The sequence below is a fragment of the Cyclopterus lumpus genome, chromosome 9 (genome assembly GCF_009769545.1).
Source record: "Cyclopterus lumpus isolate fCycLum1 chromosome 9, fCycLum1.pri, whole genome shotgun sequence".
NCBI lineage: Eukaryota > Metazoa > Chordata > Actinopteri > Perciformes > Cyclopteridae > Cyclopterus > Cyclopterus lumpus.
Window position 1 is genome coordinate 25152398 of NC_046974.1, and position 23364 is coordinate 25175761.

Consider the following 23364-nt stretch of genomic DNA (forward strand, 5'->3'; position numbering starts at 1 on the left):
TGTGTTGGGAATTTGAGAAAACTGATCTCATGTGCTGGGTAGTACAATTTTGAATTTCTAGAAAATAGCCTAGATCATCCTGTTTTCCCATATACAAAAATAACATAATTTGTAATCATTGTGCTGAAATTATAAAAAATAGTATAGAGAAGCTGATAAATACAATCAGGATACACTGTGACTGCTAATAAACACAGTTAAGCCCCTGGCCCCAATGACTCCAGGGCCCCCAGAAGCCCCAGACTCATGTTTCAGCTGGTGTGTGCTCATTTAATTGAAAATGTGTTCGGTAATATTCCTGCTGGCATAATACGGGCATTGTTTACCAAACATCTCATTTGTTTGGTAATGTTTAGTACATACATTCCACAGACCCTCAGCATGGAGTCCATGGGAACCCCTCAAAAGGGACTTAAACTGTCGCATTGGTGTCAACCTAACAATTGGCCAGCTGATGGCGCCAGAAGCCCTTCAAACATCTAACGGGTGCTGCGCTTTGATTTGTTTTACACTTACACATAGTGACACTTCAATGTCAGATAAATAAATAAAAGAATAGAACATTTGACTACAGAATTGTTTTTGGTATGATTATATAAATTCTTCTATCGTATTGTATTAATACGCTCGTATTATTATTATCTTTATGACCAATATTATTGTTGTCTTTGTTATGATTATACATATATGATTGTATTATTACGCTCGTATTATTATTGTTATCAGTGGTACTGTTGTGGTGGTTGTTATGATTATGATTATTCCTCCGTACAGACAGGACGCATCGTGCTGTGCTGGTAAGTAAACCCCTCCCATCAGTGGAGGACAGCGACGACAGATGAGGCGCGCGGGGCAGCACACACTGACACCCATCGAGTCACACACACACACACACGCACACACACATTCCGTATCGGTCTCCTGTGTGAAAGGAAATGGAGTTAAAATAAGTGCGCTCCTTCACCTCATGGACTGTCGCTTCGGATTTCTGAACTTCACGGCCGGACACGCAGGAGAGACAATGTGGAGCTTCAGCAACGTGTTCGCCTGCCTGCTGCTGCTGCTGCTGTGTGAGGATGCGTCTTCACAGAGCAAGGTAAGAACAGGGACGTGCACGTCCCATTCTAGTCTCCAGGATCCGCTCATTGCATTCCACAACAGCTGTTCGGAGTCACTGATGGGGAGCAGGTCACCACTGACACCATCCCACTCTTATTGTGCTATTTCTGTCATAATAAGGGACTTGACCAACATTTCCCCAAAGTCAAGCCCTTCAAGTTTCTGTTAAAGCCGGCAGATAGTTCGGGCTATGTGTTATTTTTTTTCAGATTGGAGGTAATCCTCCCAATGAGGGCTTTTGTGTGACACGAGACACAGTGGGTGTGTGGGTGCATGTGATGATACCTCCGCTGTGTGACCAGCACAGTGTGGGAGACATGGCAGCCAGTGGGGTAACAGTAATGTGTGGCTGCCCTGGCTTGTACAGCTGCTGGACTGCAGTAAGCCCTCACTCTCCCTCACACACACACACACACACACACACACACACACACACACTGCCAGACGATGACATGCATGTACAGCACATATTATAGGACCAGACGCTCTGTCGCACATGTATGGCCAAGTATGGTGTGTGACTAAACAACTGTCTGCTCTGGATATAATCAGAGAGTGCAGAGTAAACAGCCCATAGTAGGAGTAGCAGCAGTACTTTACAACAGTGAAAGAAGCAGCATGTGGAGTGTTAGTCGTAGTAACAGTGTTTGTAGTGTATGTGTATGGTTCTGTGGAGGCCAATGGAGGGCATCTAAATGCTTACAACGACCATTGAGACAACGCGGTTCTTCCAACTGTGGCAACAGTTTTGTCCCTCTTCAGTTTCAACGTGACGATGCTCTAAGCACACACACGGCTCCGTAAAGATGATTAGGAACCCGATTGAACCACAACACCTTTGGGATGAATGGGAACACGGACTGTGAGCCAGATGTGATCCGGTGTTGGACCTCACTGAGGTCGCTGTGTCAAATCCCTGCAGCCCGGTTTCAACATCTGGTGGATAACGTGAAACCAAAAGCTCTGCGTGTAGCGTCCATCCAGGCATCTTTGTTGCATGCCTCTTAGAGAGGTTTCGTTTCAGCTACCTGAACATGCGCATCCTCCAAAAGTACCGATCCGATACTGATGTTGTACTGGTGAGATTCTTTCACTGAAGAATATTGTCAAAATTGCTGACATTTTGCTAGCTTCTGCTAACGTTACCGCCTCTGCTTGCACCTGGCTGATCGGTACTGCACATGTGCAACTCTCAACGGAGCGGACGCTTTTTTCTGGAGCTGATGGTGGAAGAAGCTAATGAGTGAGCCGTCCTGCTTCTTTCTCATCTCTGTTGAGAGTTGCACATGCTCAGTACCAATCGGGCAGGACGTAGAGAAGGATTTATAGTAAATCCATTGATTGTTTGTTTTTGCTTTACATCTCCTCACAACACCATTCCCCATCATGCAGCAGTGGCACAGCTCCAGTCTTGTGGCCAATGGTGGCACTGATATTAATGTGAGACAAAGCCCGCTCACAAGAGGGCATGGAGGGCACCAGAGGGTGGCGTGGGAAGCAGTGCGTGCACCTGCTCCGTGTTCTGGTTGTAAACAACCCGAGGACAATCGGTGCAGGGTCAACTGGGGGCTGGAGAGGAGGAAGCGGCAGACTGGGGATGCTCAGTCGGCCTTAATGAAATAGCCCACAGCAGCAGAGACAGGGCTCGATGGTTACAGTCACTTACAGGTGCTGGAAGGTGCCTTGTAGCTGTAGATGATTGCCACGGTGTACACAAACCGACATTTTGTCATGCCATGTTATGCCAACATGGCTTCATTTGGGGATGTGTCATGGGGCTTGATGAAGAGTCCACATTATCAGTCTGCAGAGAGTCAAGTCCCTCTGTTTGTGGTTGAACGCTACAAGCTGCTGTAAATGAGAGAGACTAACACCTCATTCCCACTGGGCCAATGACCCGGGTGTCAGGTCAACGTTCACCATACGACTCGGACGACATTGCTCACGAGTGGACTCGGCTGTGGTCCACAAGGATGTTGTATTTTAAGCTCTTCTTGTGGGGATGATTTTGACTGTTCTTGATCAATAAATATTACGTTAACTAATTCAAAGTTCCACCATGACACCAATCTGCATGGATACCAAAACCACAATGAGTGTGCTGTGCAACAATTCAAGAAAGCTCTGCTTTTTTTTAAATCAGTGTAGCAAAGGGTCAACAAATTAAATTGCAGTTTGGGTACGTTGGTTAGGCTAATTGGTTAGGCTTAGGAAAAATATACATAGCCTACAGTACATATACACATACAGAATCTAATGTGTGCCAAATAGCATTGTTGTTTATGTGAACTGGGGGCTTGTCTTTGCCATGCTGTCTATATAGACCCTGGTGTAAATAGCAGAATTGGCTATTCCACGTGTTTGCACATTGTGTTGTTGGCTTCTGACACCTGGATGCTGATAGCATCTGCCTTAAAAGAATTACTGTGGGGTTGAAGCGCTCTAATCAAGAGAGAGATGCACACAGCTCGTACTTAAACTTTAAAAAAGGCATCCGGATTTCCGCCAGGTTGTGATTTCACCACTAGTAGAAACCTCAAATACATGGATGAACATGAAAATGAGCATGATTTGTCTCCTTTAATCAGCATTTCAGTTTCCATCTCTGCGAGAGTTCTGAAATTGTGCATTTAAACGCGTCATTGGCCTTTTTTTCCCGCAAGGTTCAATGGTTTCACATGGCTCGGGCTGTTTTCTCTCTATGCAGATCCCTTAATCCTTGAGAGCAGGATTTATGATCACAGAGATTGAGTGTGGCTCTTATCTGGAGTGTATGTCCTGATTCTTGATTCGTCTTTGTAAAGTCTCTCCCTGGGGACCTTAACCTTTCACAGACCTGGGTCCCTTCTCTTCTGTAGATGAGTAAATTAATGAGGAGCGTGAGGTCTTTTTTTAAACTTAAACACTCAAATACCCTTCATGCACATCCAGTGAGCAACTATAAACTCATGCAGGGAAAAAAGTTATCTTCAATACCCAAAAGCACCTCTAACATTTCTGACAAGGCTGAGATGAAAAATCAAACAACATATTCAATTCAATTCAGTTTATTTGGTATAGCCCAAAATCAAAAACTCCCCTCAGAGGGCTTTACAATCTGTACACATACGACATCCCTGACCTTTGACCTCACATCGGATCAGGAACAACTCCCAAAAAAATAGAAAAAAACCTTCACAGGGAAAAAAGTGAAGAAACCTTCAGGAGAGCAACAGAGGAGGATCCCTCTCCCCGGATGGACAGAAGCAATAGATGTCATGTGTACAGAATGAACAGTGTTACAGAGTTACAATACATTCTATGAATATGACAGAAATTATTCATATATTGAGTACTAGGCATCTCTTTTCTTAGATTGTGTGAGTACACAAGCTGCAGCATTCTGGCTCAACTGGAGGGACTTAAGAGACTTATTAGAGCAGCCTGATAATAAGGAGTTGCAATCTAGTCTAGAAGTAACAAACTCATTTTTCTGCATCACTTTGAGACAAGATTAACTTTCATTTTCTATTAACCTACAGTCTGTCCCTAATTTTGGAAAATCCTCTCGTCGTCAAAAAATGTCCCTTCATAAAAACCAGAACATGTCTTTTTTATACTTCAGTTGTTGTACATATTAGTCGTTTGGAGTTGCCCAGTGCTGATTCTGCGTTTCCAGACTAATAAAGGATTATTTTATATTATCTTTCTTTCAAAGTGTTGTAGAATTTCAAATATCAATGAGCACTATTCGCCAATATCTTCCTGAGTTCGACCATCATGTTAGGGGTTAAAATGCCAGCCCTCTTGAGTGTGTATCGATTCTGTTGTTACCTGAGACCAAATCCCAGAATCTTGGTGAAAGTCATCTTTAGAACAGGTGATGAATGTTGTCAGTTGGTGACACCAGCTGCTTCTCCACCAGGACCTTTAGAGAAGAGGATGACCTTCTTCAAACAGAATGCATTGCTTGTTATGTGGATGCAAAAGAAAATACAGTATGTTCTCATGTTGGAGCATGCTTTCCCCCTCACTCAGACATACATTTAAAGTAACTATGTTATACAAAACAAAAGGTTCAAGGGTTTTAACATTCCTTTTAAAGCTTAGAGAAATGGCATCTTCCCCATTATATTAATCAACCGAAAATCCTCTGAAAACAGAGCGTTATACATAAGAATCCATTGACAGGCAGAAGGAGACACTAAGTGTTAGTGTGTGTCTGGTGACCTCAACGAGTGGAATGATGGATGTGTTTTCTCAGGGTGATTTGTGACAGCAGATGTGAACAAGCAAGAGGTTATCAATGCTCAGGAAGATGCTGTGCTCCATTTATTTGAGAAAACAACATCTTTTTTTAATGAATTTCATTCAAAGAATCACCATCTGGTGGCTAGACAGGAACTGTCACACAAGTAATTCATGAATTGTTTCAGTAGAGCAGGTCTTTCATTAAGGTCGATATGTATTAGTCTTGTTGTTGTTGTTGTTGTGTGATGATGTGCTGTGAAGACTTGGGACACAACAGACTCAGCAGGAATGTAGATATGTACCCGCAAAAGCAGCAAGTGCTCAATACCCTTTGTGTTCGGCTAATTAACATGCCTGTGCTAATGCCAGTGTTGTTGTTTATAGTCTGAGCCCCCGACCTCATGGTTCATCTCCAGACTGATGGGCCCGTAAGAATCCCCCCCCCTCCCCCTTCTTTCCCGTACCAAGTTAATCTTTACAGTTGCACAGTAAGACTGTTTATCATAAGCGCGGCTAATTAGATACAAAATCCGGCGGACTCTTTGGACTGGAATGTGGACCCCGGTTTTGTTCCTGAGTACCCTTGACAGGAGATGATGTGGAATTTAAAGGGATAGTCCTTCCTTTTAAAATCACAAGCTGGACAGGTTTAGAGCTGCCTTTTTTGTTGGTGCATTTGTGCTCTGCAGGTCATAACAGCACTTGTGTTTATGTTTGAAGGTTGGAGCAGGACATCTGCACCGCTTGCCTTTTTTTATACAGTTGTCCCAGTGGTTACCCAGCTGGCTAAGCACTAAAAGGGGAGGACATCCTTGTTTTCATGAAAGGCTGCAGATACAGTGCTCCTGAAACACTGAGCCTCATGCATCCTCATTTGAACAGATTCATTCTTAGAGGCTTGTTGGAGCCTCATTATCAGCTCTTTGTCTTTATTCTGCTGCTAAGAGACTTTGTTCATGGAGCTCTGAAAGCAGGACGTCTGTATTTACACACACGTGGCATTCATCATGTTAACGCTGGTCATTCACACAGATATCTGATGTTAGGAGACTTTGCTGAATCTGACGAGGCTCACTAGTATGAACCCACTGTGCAAAGAAAAAGGACGAGAAATAAGAATACCAAGATGTTACCTGAGGGCCAGTGACTAAGGGCCTTTAACTAACAAATGCAGCAGCCATTGTGGAACACATCTTGTGTTTTTAGCAATCCTGAGCACAATAGGGGTTTCACTTCCTCACTGTCAGGGAGAGTTAGCTGTTAAAGGCTGCAGCGGCCGATCTAATAGAGCTCTTTTCTTCCCACACAAGTTCATGTTTGAGTCGTGTTCTTTTTGACCTGAAACTTGACCGCACTTGAGCGGTCAAAGCTGTAAGCATGCATTAAATACCCTGTGCTCTTAATTATTAGCACTCTTAATTGTGTTGCCTGTTGTCATGCTGGTAGGTCAGCTTGGCATGAGATGCTGGACGGTCAGTTAGTCAAACCAGCACATGTGATTTGACAGGAGGAGGAGGCAGCTGCTCTGATTGGCGCAATGATTCAAATATGTCATGATAAGATGCAGTAAAGCATGCCAGGTCACGATTGAGTCCTTCTTAGACAAAACACAAAGTACCAAAGTAAATGGTGGCTGGAATTGCTCCGACTTCTCCAACGTAAAGCAACTTAAGCTGATGCAGCAGTCGGGGTTTGGGTTGAACAATGCAGCTCAGCGGGGCCGTAGGAAGAGCCTCTGCTGAACGAGTTGAATCTGCTAATCCACTCTGTTTTCATGTGGCTGTAGGATTTGTCAACCTGCTGCCTTTTCGCTTGACATGGGTCAAGATGTGGCCGGCTCTGCACACAGGAGTCCTGCCCCATCAGACCCCCTCCCAGTATGTCTGCAGTAATGGAGGGGGAAAGCCCCCCCCCCCCCCCACACCCCATCACTCGCATGCATTCTTTCACTAATGAGCCCCCACCACCTCTACCTATTCCACTCCCCCACCTTACCTTCAGCCTGCTGATGTCCCGCAAAGAAATTATAAACTGATATAGAATAAAAATCGATTGGAATTGTAACTACGAAAAGCCGTTGAATAACAAACGTGACTGAATAACAAAGCAATAATTCTTACTTCCTACCTCACCGTTTGTTTCACAGCATGCACGGTAAGTGGCTGCATATGTACATAATATTCCCTGTCATGTATTGTTTATTGTTATTTTGTCCATCTTTAAAGGGATACACACCGTGCATGACACGTACAAATGTGAAGCTTGATGGGTAACTAGAGCTCCTAGGGCCACTGACCAAGCAAGTATTTGACGAGTTGGGATTTACAATGGGTTGACTATGTATTATTAATACGTCTTGTCTTTTGACTCATTGTGGGTCATTTAAAAAAAAAAAAACAATGGTTTTAATCCAGTGAACCTGTACAGTGATGTTGTACATTTCACAATGAACTTTCATGAAGTGAAGACACACAGCGAAAGGGTGAAGTTGTAAGATGAAAACAGGGCCAACTCCTTGACCACAAAGCTGTTGTAGCGACCTGTCAATCACAAGGTAGCTCCGCCCTAACGTATATCCTGCTTTATAGTTTATTTAACTCTAAATGGACCGTAATTTACTAAATGAACATCATGCTGTATTGAAGAAGACCTGAAGAAAGAATGTATTGTGCTGCAACTTTGCTCAAGTTGAAACATTGTTGCTTCCTCACATCCCCCCACAACTACATCTTCTCCTACATGTGCACCACCCAGGAGACATTTGTGTCTCATTGTAAATGGTAAATTTCTAGTCTTCTGACCACTCAAAGCTCTTTAACACTACATGACATCACCCATGCATACCTATTCATACACTGATGGGAGGAGCTACCATGCAAAGTGCCACCTGCCCATCAGCACTATCTAAAATTTCATACAACAATTTTGGGTGAAGTGTCTTGCCCAAGGACACATCGACATGAACTAGAAAAGCCAGGGATCGAACCTCCGATCCCTCTGATTGAAGGACGACCCTGCTCTACCAATGAGCCACAGTAACCCCTTGTACCTTTTGCAATCTCTAATGTGACATAACTGTTGCTACACAAGGTTTCGGTCTCCTGACGTAGCTCACCCCCCTTGAAATCAGGGGAGACGGATTCCCAGCAGGCCTCACTCACTCTGCCATCTCCCCATCACCACTTGAACATTCACATTATGAACATGGACACATATTCAGTACATTTTTTGTATGAAAGCTATCTCCACTATATGTTAGCTTGCACTTGTTTCAAGTAGGGTAAGTGTGGAATGTCAGCTCAGGCTGCCGTGTGTTGCTTATTAAGTAGGCCTGCCAGAGCTCTGGCATCATACATGGCGGCCAAAGGCTGGTTATGCGTCCTTATGAGGTATGTTTGTGCCTGAGGCTTTCAGACACCTGTTCAAAGTAAGGGAAGTGTGTGGCTATTTTTCAGGATCACTTTCCTTCCCTTTCTTTAGTTTGCCTTTCATAAAAAAGTATATTCCATGAAAGTCCAACATTGGTTGGACTAGTGGAATAGATGACATTTTATGGTTTGGGGTAAATATACAGTGCAACCCAGGTCATTGATGTCCGAGTGCAGGACTCTGTATTACATTCTTTCTCAGCCCTGAATAGTACAACAATAAAGAGATGTGTACACTTCATCCAAGAGTTTCTTACGAGCTAAAATGAAAAGAAGATTATCGTAAGAACACACAAAAAGAGGCTGAAAATACATTTTTCTTTGGATTCTGCCTTCCCAGATCTTTGGGGAGACTGAGCCAGTCCGGATGACGTCCGAGGGCTCAGACTGCCGCTGTAAGTGCATCATGCGCCCTCTGAGCAAGGACGCCTGCCTGCGTCTGCGGAGCGGCAGCGTACGCGTGGAGGACTTCTACACGGTGGAGACCGTCAGCTCCGGGTCCGACTGTAAGTGTTCGTGCACGGCCCCGCCTTCCTCCCTCAACCCCTGTGAGAATGAGTGGAAGATGGAGAAGCTAAAGAAACAGGCCCCCGAGCTACTGAAGGTGAGGAGATGAATATCTATGTGATCAGAGCATCTGTCAGATTCCGATGGATCAGATGTTGTTTGTACAATAATTACACAATTCCAGACTATATTCATTTGCATAGTCTGTTTGTTACTTTCTTCACATTTGAAAACAAGTTTTAAAAAGTTTTAGTAATAGTCATTGTCAGAATTTATAAATCAATGCAACAACAAAATGTTAATTTTCACATTATAATACGTTATGATCCTTGCAAAAAAAACAACGTTTGTGATCAAAGTGTATGAATATCTATGAGTTCTATAACTATAACTAATATGAATTATAACATCAATATAAAATCAGTATAATAAGTATAATACATATCTTTATAATACATTATAGACATAGGCGTTATAGAACATAACCAAGACCATTTCTTCAGATAAATAATTGAAAGTTTATTTGGTTTTATCACATGCAAACAAAAACTCAATTGCCAATTCATACTATACTATATTATAATATTGTATACTATACCACACTATAACTATTCTTAAATCAATATTGTGGAAATAAAATGATTATGTAAATGATAAACAGGATCTGCAACGTTTTTTCATAATTGATCAATAGTTTGAGACAATGTAAAGCACAAATGACAAACATGTGTTGATTATAGCTACTCAGGGTGTTCTGTCTTATATGACCGTGAAGTAAATCTCTTATATTTAGTTGGTCGGACATTACAAGCAATTGGAATTGAAAAAATTGTGATCAGAAATTGTGCATTTTGACATTTTATTGATCAACAAATTATTCAATTATGAAAATAATGACCTGTTGCGGTCACCAAATCCATTCCCATAGTAATAAGGAGTCAGATAGTTTCATACATCCATATCAGTTTTGCTGAACTGAATATAATAATCTATGATAAGATGAGAGATTTTAAATGCACATAGTAACACAGAGAATAATGAAATAAGCTGTAAAATATAGTCAAAAACCTTACAAGTTTCACTTGTGAAATATAACTAAAAGAAAATCAATAAATGAAAAGGTAAAGTCCCTTCAGTTTAGAAGGTCATTCTTCAACTCTGTGTGAAATGATTATAGTTGTATGTCATCGAACATCTTTCATGAGCACGTCAGCGCACCTCTGCACATACTGTACATAAAGCACACTTTAATTTTTCACAGGCAGGGGAAGCACGCTATGTAGCATATGAATCAAAAGACAGTTCCAGATGTCTGACTCCACTTTCAAGTGCAGACTAAGCCAACACATCTCTAAAGGAAATGATTACATTGAAAAGGAAAGGTCTAAATCATTAAGACGGACAATCAGTGTGGATGTCAATAGTGGTAATCAGAGAAATGTGTTTGGAGGGCACTTTAAACTGGGACTGCATGGAACAGAGGCACATAGAGCTGTCAGCTTGGTGTTCAGGAGATGGTGAGTAACGCTACTTCTTTTCTTTTTATGGCATGAATGACCAGCTCCAATCTATGGTGGACCTCCTGGAGGGAACACTTTACAGCATGGATCTAATGAAGGTCCACTCCTACATCAACAAAGTGGTGTCTCAAATGAACAACCTGGAAGAGGTAGGCCAACGCCCAAACAGCATTTCCTCATGCCACCATAATTATGGATGCACCGATCTGACCTGGTCATACCCAATAACGATACCTGGGCTATGGGTTCTGATCAGATAACGTTGTTCGAACATTGCTTTATTAACTTTGGGAAACAAAGTGGAAGGTAAATACATAGATATGAATGTATCCAATTGTTATTTATCATTCAAATAATGACAAATACCTTGGCATAACTTCTTCAAAATTAAGCAATAAATTGGTCAGAACAGTAATTTAAATTCTAGTATATATTATTTATACACAATTAACTTAATTAAATAGATGGGCCATGTTGTTACTGATACACGGTCTAGATATTTGAGTCAGTATCGGTGGATCCTTAATCATAATCAAATGGTTGTTTATTTAATAGATCATGATTGCTGAAAATAATGACGTTATCTTGCAGACAATCAAGACGAACCTTACGCGAGATAATGAATTTGTTCGAGACAGCATGACGAGCCTCACCAACCAGTTTAAGAGATATGAGAACTACACCAACGTTATGATGAGCATCAAGAAGGAGATCTCCACCCTCAGCCGGCAGCTGCTTCAGAAAGACTCCTCTGAGAGCAAAGCACAGGTTCCAAGAAACACTGTCTGCACTGTTGTACACACATGGTAGCATTAGAGCCACTAGGACATTGTATTACTTCTAGTACTGGCACTACTAGCTGTGCCAGTAGTATTAGTAGTTGTAAGTTGTAAGTGTTTTCTATTATCTCATGTCTCTGTGTCGTGGGTGTCTTGACTCTCTACTACAGTTCTAAGTCTTACTATTTGACGAGTTTAGAGTGGGAACCGGTTCTGTTAGTACTGCTGCAACAGAGATGCATTTGGTCCAGTAGTAATATTACCAGCAGCAGCACTAGTAATAATAATACTTGCAACATTATTAGTACTACTTGCAATGCCAATAGTGAGTGTTACATGTTTACAGGACACTAATGATGAGAAAACAAAAGAGACTGTCAAAGCACCCAACAAAAAGAACCCTGCAGCCAAACTTTCACCCAAAACGCCAAAAGAAAAGGTCGTAAAGCCCAAGAAGGAGGTCAATAAACCTGGGAAGCCGGCCAAGCCTGGCCCTACAGCCAAAGCCAAGGTGGTTGGCCACCAGCCCGGCGTGGTGAGGGGCATCACATACTACAAGGCTGCCAAGACCGACGAAGATGAGCACAGAGGAGGTGAGCGTGTTCAGCTTGGCTGGGACATTGTATACTCTAGGGGTGTGTTCCTAAAGCACCACGCACTCTGAGCTAAAGCAAACTTTGTGCTCGTACTTTAGCTGAGTTTGCACTCCCATCTGTGTGCGATCATCTGTGAGCGATCCACTGTGGGTGTTGAAAATAATGCAAACTTGTTTCTTCAGCAATCTAATCGAACCCCACAATAGACTTTGCTGGATCAGGATCAGCCAGCTGGCATTGAGCCACAGTGTAGGTCTTTATTATCTGGATTTAGTCTCCACTTGAGGACAATATAAATATTTCCTTTGAATGTTGTTTTATACAAGAACAAGATAAGGCTCTAATTGTGTTGCAAATTTGACACTTACAGTAAAACAGGAAATCCATCTCTGCGTGTCAAACATGATCCCCTCAATAGAAGATTTATTTCACTGTTGTTTTAAGCAAAGCTGATGTTGTCAGCGCAGGATTGGACTGCTGGTGCACATTCAGCAGGCGGGAAATCCAAATCTTTTATTGACAAAATAGATGGAGCTGATGGAATGCTGTCTCAATGGAGCGCTGCCATGTCCATGACATGCCTCAGCTCCACTCCTCACAACAATGTGTGGGGACCCTCACCAATGCAGAGAAAACATTTCCAATCCTCTTTAAGTCCAGTTGAGTGAATAAGTATGCTGCGTTTGCACAGGGCACACGCACATAATGCTGTTCTGCCACCTGTCTGAACCTCAGCCAGCCCGGCCACCATTGTCAAATCACTGAAACCAGTCGGTGGCATTTCCATAATCTGGCAAAGAGCAGGAACTTTTATTCATCCAGGCAAGGTTGGACCACCTTAATGCTTTTTCCTGAAATGCCTCTCTTCAAATTTAGTGACACACATTGAACTGGGAGTTACCCAGTGGAACCACAGTTCTCTACTATGGCCACTGAGGAGCTGCGTTAGAGTTCAGTGAGCAAAATGCTAAACACCTCCCGTAACCTCGTTTTTTTTATCCTAAACCTCTTATCAGTAATCATAAATGTATCGAGACAACTGTAAGATTGAGACTGAGGCATTTGTTGCCGATGAGGACCATTTGGAAAAGTGTTAGCAGTAATGTCAAGAAACTAGCATGGTCCTTTAAAAACTACTTAAATATCTTCCTCATGGTAGGGGTCATTGATTGGTCTAATAGTAAAGTAACAAAAGTAGTATAATGTGCATCCCATCTACTTACCAGATGGATGTCCGTTAACAATCATCTGATCCGTCCTCTTTCATGTAGTCTCCACACAGAGCCATGAGCATTATTTACCAGATGTCTTCCTTTAGTTTGGTTTGAGTTACATTGAATTACACTTACAATTCAAAACTCCTTAATGTGTCTTAAAGACTCAATGGCTCTTGTTAATTGTAAAAAAAAAAACTCTTAGAATATTGTTTTTACTCCGTCATCAGGTCCACATGTTTAGACAGTGTACTGCTGTACTCTAGTCACATCTGTCTGGCAGCACAGGACATGAGAGTCTGAAGACCATACGGAGAGCAGACTTTCCCTTTGCTAAGATTGTATTTGATTAAGTCTGCTGTCTTTTTTACAGCAGAATGAATACAAGCGACTGTAAAAGCCTGAAACAAAAAACAAAGAACCACTTGTACTGTGTTTTATCCCAATCATCTGCAACAGTGGTAACACCATCAGGGACACTCAAGGCTTCAGTGTGATTAACCCCGGTGAGCATTTTTCCATTGAAAAGACATGTAAATGTTCAAGATTAGTTGATTTAACATTCACATTTAGAGTGAACAATTCATTTGTATTTGTTGAGCTACAATTTAGATATAACTTGAACAATATTCTTTCAATAAAATAGAAAATTACATTTTGTTGACAGTCCAAAATCTCCTTTTCCTTCATCAAATGTGTTTGTCAAAGCCAACCAGGAGCCATATTATAGATGGACTATAATATTATTATATCAGGAAAGGATGAATGTCCATCAAGGGTAATTTGAGCATAACTGCAATTTCTGTAATTGCAATTTGGCATTCACAACTAACTATATTACATAGTATCACACTCTACATGATTTGCATGTTGGTGTATGCAAACACAACAATGTTTTGACCCTCTTCTTATCTGTACATTACTATGTTGTATTCACTCCCTTCCCATCCAAACTATATACAGCCCCACTCATTTTCTATTGAGTTGTCTACAGTGATAGCCCATAAAGCCAGCCGCATTAGTAGGACAAACATACACGTTACACGCACACATACGGTGGAAATAGTCGGTCAGCTTGTTTATGTTTACTGTTGGTCCACGCTGCAGTATGCTACAAGCTAACATGCTACATGAAGACTTATGTCTTCATGTAGACCACATTTCGCCAACCAGAGCAATTTGATTTTGGAGAATAACATTCATAGTAATCAATACCGTCTCTCTGTCAACCTACAACTGAACAAATAATCAACATTGTCAAACTAATGTTTGGCGCATTAAAGTTGCAACCGCATTTTAGCTGATTGAAATGAGGTCAAATCATTCACTCTTAAGACCTGCCCTTTTTAAAACAGAAAGCTGTTTTGTTGCTACTTTTCAGTGGGACAATAGATGCATTTAGTCTATGAATATGTAACTTCTTTCCTTTGAAGAACTAAACTGACATTAGCTAACATTACTTGCAAAAATATAACAATGCTGACAAGGCCTTCATTTCAAACATACTGAGACCTAACCAATGTCCATTGAAAGCCTTTGATATAATGCAATCATTTTAGGTTGCAGCTGTAAGAACATTCTAAACTATCACAATCCCATAGCTGTGAAAAAAAATGAGGCCTCAGTATTCTCTTTCAATAAACCAGTTATGGCTAATAGACAGTAGAATAGGTTGGGTTAGGAAAGAAAGAGGAGAAAAACGCTCAGGGAAAAGGAAGGAAGTTAGTGTTCTGTGTGTCCTGCACACAGCAAAAAAACTGTTGGAGACAATTTCCCCACACACTACTAGACAATGCCCCAATCTAACCATCAGCTAACAAGAACAAGAAGACACTTGTCTAGTATTACTCCCTATCACGTTTCAGCCTCAGGCAACACATCACATCATTTTTACTCACAACATATCAACTCAGCTTTGGTCAGTGGCCCTGAGCTTCACACTATGACACTCTAGGTGCCAGTTTTGGATTCAGGGACTGTCAAGTTTCTGCTTGTTATATGCATACAGTTTATTTCCAAATAAAGTTAGGTTTACATAGTTTTTAGGCTTACTCAAATTTAGTAGGAAATCTGACAAAGGCCATTAAGTATTTTGAATGAAATCCAAAGTTGTATAATCTTTGATTTCTTCTTTTTCTTCCTCCCCCAAGACCATGTCAGAACGTACACAGTCCATCACATCACGGAAAACCAGTCAGAGGATGGAGGAGCTGAAATGGTCCTGGAAACCATGGAGGACACCGTGACTGAACCCACTGCCACTGCTCTTCCCACCACTACAACTACTACCACCACCACGACTACAGCCACCACTACTACACCCACCACTACCACCACACAAAATGCACCAGCATCTGATAGACCAGCTCCGACCATTGTGCTGGTACTTGACAACTCCAACAACAACAGTCGGCCCAGTCTTCACAGAGCTGGTATGTTCTAAATGCCCCTCTGTGATGAATGCTACATACACACTAATATGTTTTCGTTTTAAAATGGGAAAGGTTTTCCGTCCGGTACCGTTCTGATAACACACCTGAAAACACGCCTGAAAACACGCTTGAAAACACGATTGAAAACACGCTTGAAAACACGCTTGAAAACACGCCTGAAAACACGCCTGAAAACTGATGAAGGGCTTGCTCTGTCTCTCTTACAGTCACATCAATTTACTTTAAAAATGAACACTCATTGCGACAGGGCCAATCGGGGGGCTGGAAGGCCCTGTCGCAATGGAGAGCAATTAGGATTTTTTTGTTTCAGTTACAGTTATACTGTGAACTTCACAATAGTTTTGCAGAACAAAGCCTCTAATCCGTTATCCATGGTCAATGAACCACTGGTAGTCGATCGCTAATCAAGGCAGATGATGTTTGTTTTCTTCCGGCAGCATGATGAATCAGGGAAGGACACATTGTGACTGTTAAGACCCAGTCAAGTAAAGAACGCCTGGGTGTTTGCATCATCTTTTTCGAAGGTCCTCGTTTCTGGTTGTCCACACTAGAAAGCAACCCCAGAGTTTTCAAACTACCGTGTTAGTTTGAAGGCTCCGGGTAGCGTAGGTAGCGTTTGCTTTTGGGGCTTTAAAACTCTTGAATAGTGTGGACGCTAGACGTAAACGTAGAAAAAGTTATGCGTATTAAAATGAAAACGTAGTCGTGTGAATGTAGTCGAAGATCAGTGTTGTGTTGCAGACTGTCACTGCAGTGACAGAGGACAATTTACAAGCCTGCCAATTCACTCAGAAATATATGAGTGTGAAATCAATTTAAACCCATGGTAATGCAATTCCATTCTTATTGCATTCTTATTATGCTCTCCCATGCGTACATGTTGAATGTTCTGCTTGTTTATTTCAGGGAAGATCCTAAACTGTGACGGGACTCTAGCATCCATTGACCAGCCAGAGAAGCAGCACAGTTATGGGCGCAACGAGGGAGCCTGGATGAAGGACCCCCTGGCTAAAGACTCCAAAATCTACGTCACTAACTATTACTATGGCAACAACTTGGTGGAGTTCCGCAACCTGGACAACTTCAAGCAAGGTGTGCTTAAAATAGCTTTTGATTCTGCACCCTAAACCTTTTTAGTCTATGGTTATTACTACTGTCATATATACCTTTCTGCTTTTGGCCCTTTGGCTTTTCACTGAAAGGACAAACCTTGTGTAAAGGTGTTACGGCGCTCTAATAAATCAAACACCTTGTTGCTATCGGCACGTACCCCCAGAGAGCCTGAGAGTACGTTCTACTCAGGCTGTGGTCACTTCCTGGGCACTGTTACAAGACATCACAGTAGGTAAAGGGTGTGCTGCTGCCTCTTGGGCCACCACACAAACACCTTTGGGAGATGTTATAGCCTTGATAAGATAGAGTCTTCAGTAGCTCATTTATTTTGGATGCTGCTTAAGACACAACATTTGGCCTTAGTCCGAATTCTTTCTCATTCGTAAAACCAGAGCTTTAGCACAACCCAAATGTTTTTCAATACAAGAGCATTGCAGCCTGAATCTAGGGGAGCAGAGGAGGAGCAGAGTATCCATGTATGCACATAGCGACGCTGTAGCCGCTCAGCAACACAACACCCAACACCCATAGGCCATTAAATAATGGAACATTTGCTGTCTAATCAAACATAACCGTATCTGGATTGGAGAATTACTGAACGCATGTGTTAATAAAGATAGTGATATGACATAATTGGATCCTGAATTCCCCTTAGGGGATCAATAAAGTACTTATCTATCTATCTATCTATCTATCTATCTATCTATCTATCTATCTATCTAACTATAGCTCTAGTTTAGCTATCCCAAGATTTAGTGCTAAGAAATGAAGGTTTGAAATGCCATAATAGTCGATGAAGCAATATAAGTTGTTTAACACCAATATAACTATTAAATGAAATATTTAATATTTTGAATATTCAAATACAACATAGATATTTTGTGGTTTTGGCTAGCAACTCCATTCATGTTCTTTACAGATTGACACATATCTTGACTTTTACATATTTTTCATCATCTATCTCAAACATCATTATCATCCCAACACTTAGATCTAACTACAGTATAACTAATGTTTGAAGGGAAAGCTGTATTTTCTTTAATAACATGATGACATTGATTCATGTTGATAGTCCAATGAGCTCTGTGAGACTGATGAGATCTCTGGAATGTAGGTCTTCGTTGTTTCATGGCTCCATTGGGTGGGAAAGTCAACTTCTTCCACATCCAAATCCACTGAGGAATTGGATTACACTCTCTAAGAGATTTAAGATGATCTCTCCTCGTAGGACTTGGCTTGTTGATCTAGATGTGTTTAGACAATGGGCTTTCTAAATGCATCTACATGAGAGGCGTCCTGCAGTGCGGTGAGCTCACAGCTGTGTGCGGATGACTAGGTATTTGGAGTGGCGGTGATGCCTGCTGTTCCCTGACATGTGCTCTGGCCTTTCCTTTGAACTGGGCACAGTGGAGAGGGATTAAAAGTGTGGGCCGGCCTTATGGGTGGGGATGGGGGGGGGGGGGGGGGGGGGGGGGGGGGGGGGGGGGGGGGGGGGGGGGGGGGGGGGGGGGGTGGCGGTCGTTGTTTTTTGTCCTTCACTGGGCTTTTCATTTAGTATCACTATCTAAATCAGACTTCCTGAGGTTGGAAGGTTAGGATAGCAGACAGGATGTGATTAGAAAATGATACTTTGTTCAGGAGTTCACTCTTTGTTGTCACATGAAGCCAGTGTGTACACAGGCTGGTATTGTAAAAACATTGTCATTGCACAATGCTATATCAATGCATGGGTCTGATAAGTGTCTGGCTATGCAATACTTACCTTTGGGTGTCGCACCGCATATCTCCAATTTGTTCAATTCAAATTATTCTTGTGTTGTCCGCATTGATGACTGTACCCCACAGTTAGACAAACTGTCGATCAATCAGAGCTTTCACAATTAGAATCAGAAACGGTTTATTGCTAAGTACGTTGCAACAAATTTGGCTTGGTGATTGGTGCATAACAATAAACACAGAGACATAAAGGATGACATTGCAGGTGGGATTTTAAAAAGGAGACATTATCTTTATACACAAATAGCAAACTACATGCATGAAAAAAAGTGTGGATGATAGGATTTATATAATTCAATTCAGTTTATTTTATATAGCTCAATATCACAAATTATGAATTTGCCTCAGAGGGCTTTACAATCCGTACACATACGACGTCCCTGTCCCAGGACCTCACATCGGATCAGGAAAAACTTTCACCTGAAAATTAACCCGGACAAGACTGAACTTCTCCTCCTTCCAAGAAAAGGCTCTCCCACCCATGACCTGACTATTAACTTCAACAACTCAGTGTTGGCTCCGACTCCGACTGCCAGGAACCTCGGTGTGACACTCGACAGTCAACTCTCCCTGACATTACCGCAATAACACGCTCCTGTAGGTACATGCTGTACAACATCAGGAGAATACGACCTCTTCGCACAGTTCCTGGTCCAGGCTCTGGTCATCTCACGGCTAGACTATTGCAACTCCCTCCTGGCAGGTCTACCTGCTAATGCCATTCGACCTCTACAGCTCATCCAGAATGCAGCTGCTCGACTGGTCTTCAACCTCCCGAAATGTACCCACACTACTCAGCTCCTCCGCGACCTTCACTGGTTACCGGTGGCCGCCCGCATCCGCTTCAAAACATTGGTACTTGCGTACCGTGCTGCGAACAGATCGGGTCCGGTCTACATCCAGGACATGGTCAAACCATACACCCCAGCTCGTTCACTTCCCTCGGCTTCTGCCAATCGGCTTGTAGCTCCTTCACTTCGAGCTAAACACTCAACAAAGTCACGACTGTTTGCTGTGCTGGCTCCTCATTGGTGGAACGAGCTCCCCATTGACATCAGGACAGCAGAAAGTCTCTACATCTTCCGTCGCAAACTAAAAACACATCTTTTTCGACTATACCTTGAATAGGGAAGGTAGAGCCGTAGTAGCACTTCAGTAGCACTTAAATGTCTCTTACTGATAGCACTTTATAGTTTAACACATTAGTAGCACTTAAATGACTCTTACTGATAGCACTTTGTAGTTTAACGTTATTGAAGAAATTGTACTTGCTTGATTCTTGTTGTTCTGAGTTTGGACTCATGGTTTAATGCACTTATTGTAAGTCGCTTTGGATAAAAGCGTCAGCTAAATGACATGTAATGTAATGTAATGTAATGTATGAATGGACCTCCAATCCATGAAACAAGAGGTAGAGAGAGGCGCATCAGCAGGGCCAAGGCAGGAGGCCGGCTCACCAGGCAGGAGGCATCAGACACAGCCAGGTCCAATGGAAACCTATGAGATGTGAAGTCACAAAGACTCCGGGAAGGAAGCAGAGTTAGTAATGTGCAATGGAGAGATGTAAATTCATCCATAAGTAGAGAGAGAAGAGGAGATAGGTGCTCAGTGTATCCTAAAACGTCCCCCAGCAGCCTATAAGCCTGTAGCAGCATATCTAGGGGCTGGACCAGGGAAAACCTGATTCAGCCCTAACTATAAGCACTATCAAACAGGAAAGTCTTAAGTCTACTCTTAAATGAGGTTACTGTTTCTGCCTCCCGGTCTGAAAGCTGGTTCCATAAAAGAGGAGCTTGATAACTGAAGGCTCTGGCTCCCATCCTAATTTTGATGACTCGAGGAACCACGAGTAGCCCCGCATTTAATAGACCCATTCAAGAATTTTCCACGACAACAAGAGTGACTCCATCGCATTAGATTCATCATTTCACTTCTAGCTGAGAGGGACCTAGCTTTCCAAAGACGATCAACGATATCTTCAATGTCAAGAATCATAAAATTATAATAAAGAGGAGGGAGCAATCACAACAACAATGTTAAGACCACAAAGTGAGGAGGTTGGAGTGTTGTGGGGCATTGTACAACCTGCATTCACCTCCCAAAGCACTTGAAGAACCTCAAGTGCCTACCTAAGCACCTGTGTGCTCTTCCCATTTCATGGACAGGGAGACCCTTACCCCCAAGTAAGGGCTCGGCTGCAATACTAGTTAGCTAACATTAGTGAGCTAACGTGCTCCAAATACATTAATTATCAGTCAGTTGAACTTATTGACTTAATTGTAAACAGTTACAGGGGGCCACAACGTCATGCCATGTTCACTCACTCTCATTCTCATCTAGTTGCTAACTTTGTGTCCCGAACCTTGGCAAGAAGCAGGTCCTCACAGTAGTCAACAATTGGAAATGTCTAAGTTTTGAAGAAAATGTACTCCTTAAAATGTCTGTAATTAATGCTGATTGTAAAGCTGTAGACACTTTACTGATTATTACATATATTCAAAGCACAGATTGCACTAGCGCTAGGTCACAAGCAATTTAACATATGACTAGATAGCTTACTTGGCAACCTTACCGAAGTAACTTCTTTAATGTACCATCTTAGCCATGTCATTTCTGCAAGTAAGGGTCTTCAACTGTTAAGATAACAATAGAATAAATAAATCCAATGAAGCTGAGTTTGATGTGGAGATGTTCTGATGTTCTGATGACTCAACTAGCTAGGTACTGGAAGTGGGATGACAAAGGCGAAAAAAGGGAACTATAGAGTGCTGTAGCCCAGAAGTTTGCCATGGTTCCCTCAACAAAAAAGCCAATGGCATTTTCTAATGGATTCTGGATTATTATTTTTTTTGAAGCCACAATGTTGCATCAGGGGTGAAACAGTGGTATGTTTCGTGCAACAGAATGTGTTCATTGGAAAATAATAATCAATAATTAAGTTCATGAAATATTCTTGTTTTTCATAGGCCGATGGAGCAACCTATTCAAACTGCCTTACAACTGGATAGGCACAGGCCATGTGGTTTATAATGGCGCTTTCTACTACAACAGAGCCTTCACCAAGAACATCATCAAGTATGACCTGAGGATGCGATATGTGGCTGCCTGGACACTGCTGCATGACGTGGTTTACGAGGACACCACCCCCTGGAAATGGAGGGGCCACTCAGACATTGACTTTGCAGTGGACGAAAGCGGCCTGTGGGTGATCTACCCTTCCATGGACTACGACTACAACCAGCAAGAGGTGATCGTCATCAGTAAACTGGATCCTGGAGACCTGTCGTTGAAAAAGGAAACAACCTGGAGAACAGGTCTCAAGCGGAACTCTTACGGAAACTGCTTCATCATATGTGGTGTTTTGTATGCCGTCAATGTATACAACCAAAAGGAAGGTGAGGTGAACTTTGCTTATGACACCCACACCAACACTGAAGCCATTCCCCGCCTGCCCTTCACCAATGAGTACTCCTTCACCACCCAGATTGACTACAACCCCAAGGAGAAGGTGTTGTATGCCTGGGACAATGGCCATCAGCTCACTTATCGGGTAAACTTTGTTGACCAGTGAGCTCAGCTAGTTTGTGCTGCAGCTCACTGTAGGCCTGCCATTGTGGCACCTACATAGAAAGATGCAGCCACATTAGACTCAGGAGAAAGGATGAACTTACACAAGACTTCCAGTACCAATGCACGCTATTCAAACACCTGACTGACCTCACAGTGTACCAAACATTCATCATGTCTCAAGATGTGACTGTACAATATATCAATAGAATGGTCAACGAACAGTGAAAACAATCTCACAGGTTGAGTTAAAGCTCATTGGGCAGGTCTTAGAAAAGCATAGAGACTTCCTTAAATGTTCATTTATGTCAAGTCAGCAGGCTGGCGAACAAGCAGACAGATAGATATCTATGCAAGGATAGTTTAAAATAGGCATATCATGTTAACACATAACTCTTTAATGTAGATTTGGGCACCTGAGTGATGTATTGAAATAGACTTCAACATGTCAGACCTAATCCAACTACTTCTAACTACCTACATACAAGATGTGACATGTCACTTACAGGTGGAATTGGACTTTAATAGAGAAAAGTGTCTGATTATAATGGCACGGCATTATAATCTGCATGATTATGATAGACTTTTCAAGTCAGCTGGTAGATGAGGAACTGATGAATGAACCAGGGATGGAGAAGCATTAATGAAACAGCTGATGCTGATCAGCTAATGCAAGTGTGACTTCAGTTCCCTATCTGAACGCCGTGCTCTACTTTTTCAGTCAATACTTTTCTTTAAACTAGCATCTAGTTGGAGAAAGAGTAGCGTAAGAAATGTGCATTTACCTTCAGTATTACCTTCAGCCATGTTTGCTGTCACTTGGTTTGAAGTTTTGAAGTTTTAAGTTGTAAATTAAGATAACCCAATTAACTAGCTAACCTATTAGCTAATTATAACATGGCAAGATTAAGCAACCATGATCAGGATTCCTAATGTTTGATACCCTGTATTTTCCTTTTTGCCTTTTACTACAAATATCTCTACACAGCTTGTGTTATTTGACTCCACCCCCAACATTTAACTCAACCAATGAGATTTGTTCTGCCTCCACAGTAGTTCTCC

General features: G+C 42.1%; 1 protein-coding gene across 1 annotated transcript; it reads left to right on the forward strand.

Annotated features, from left to right (window-relative positions):
• The first annotated feature begins 1021 nt into the window (after positions 1-1021).
• On the forward strand, positions 1022-22306 carry LOC117736592 (olfactomedin-like protein 2A). Its single transcript, XM_034542026.1, has 8 exons — positions 1022-1096; positions 9118-9381; positions 10846-10953; positions 11396-11572; positions 11930-12176; positions 15544-15825; positions 16753-16938; positions 21702-22306. The coding sequence occupies exons 1-8, from the start codon at positions 1022-1024 to the stop codon at positions 22304-22306; spliced, it is 1944 nt and encodes a 647-aa protein (XP_034397917.1).
• Positions 22307-23364: the final 1058 nt, after the last annotated feature.

Excerpts from the sequence above, each read along its gene's own strand:
- LOC117736592 (XM_034542026.1), top strand. The coding sequence starts at position 1,022 with ATGTGGAGCTTCAGCAACGTGTTCGCCTGCCTGCTGCTGCTGCTGCTG. Across the intron at positions 11,573-11,929 it reads CCTCTGAGAGCAAAGCACAG|GACACTAATGATGAGAAAAC; the intron begins GTTCCAAGAAAC and ends ACATGTTTACAG. Across the intron at positions 15,826-16,752 it reads GCCCAGTCTTCACAGAGCTG|GGAAGATCCTAAACTGTGAC; the intron begins GTATGTTCTAAA and ends TGTTTATTTCAG.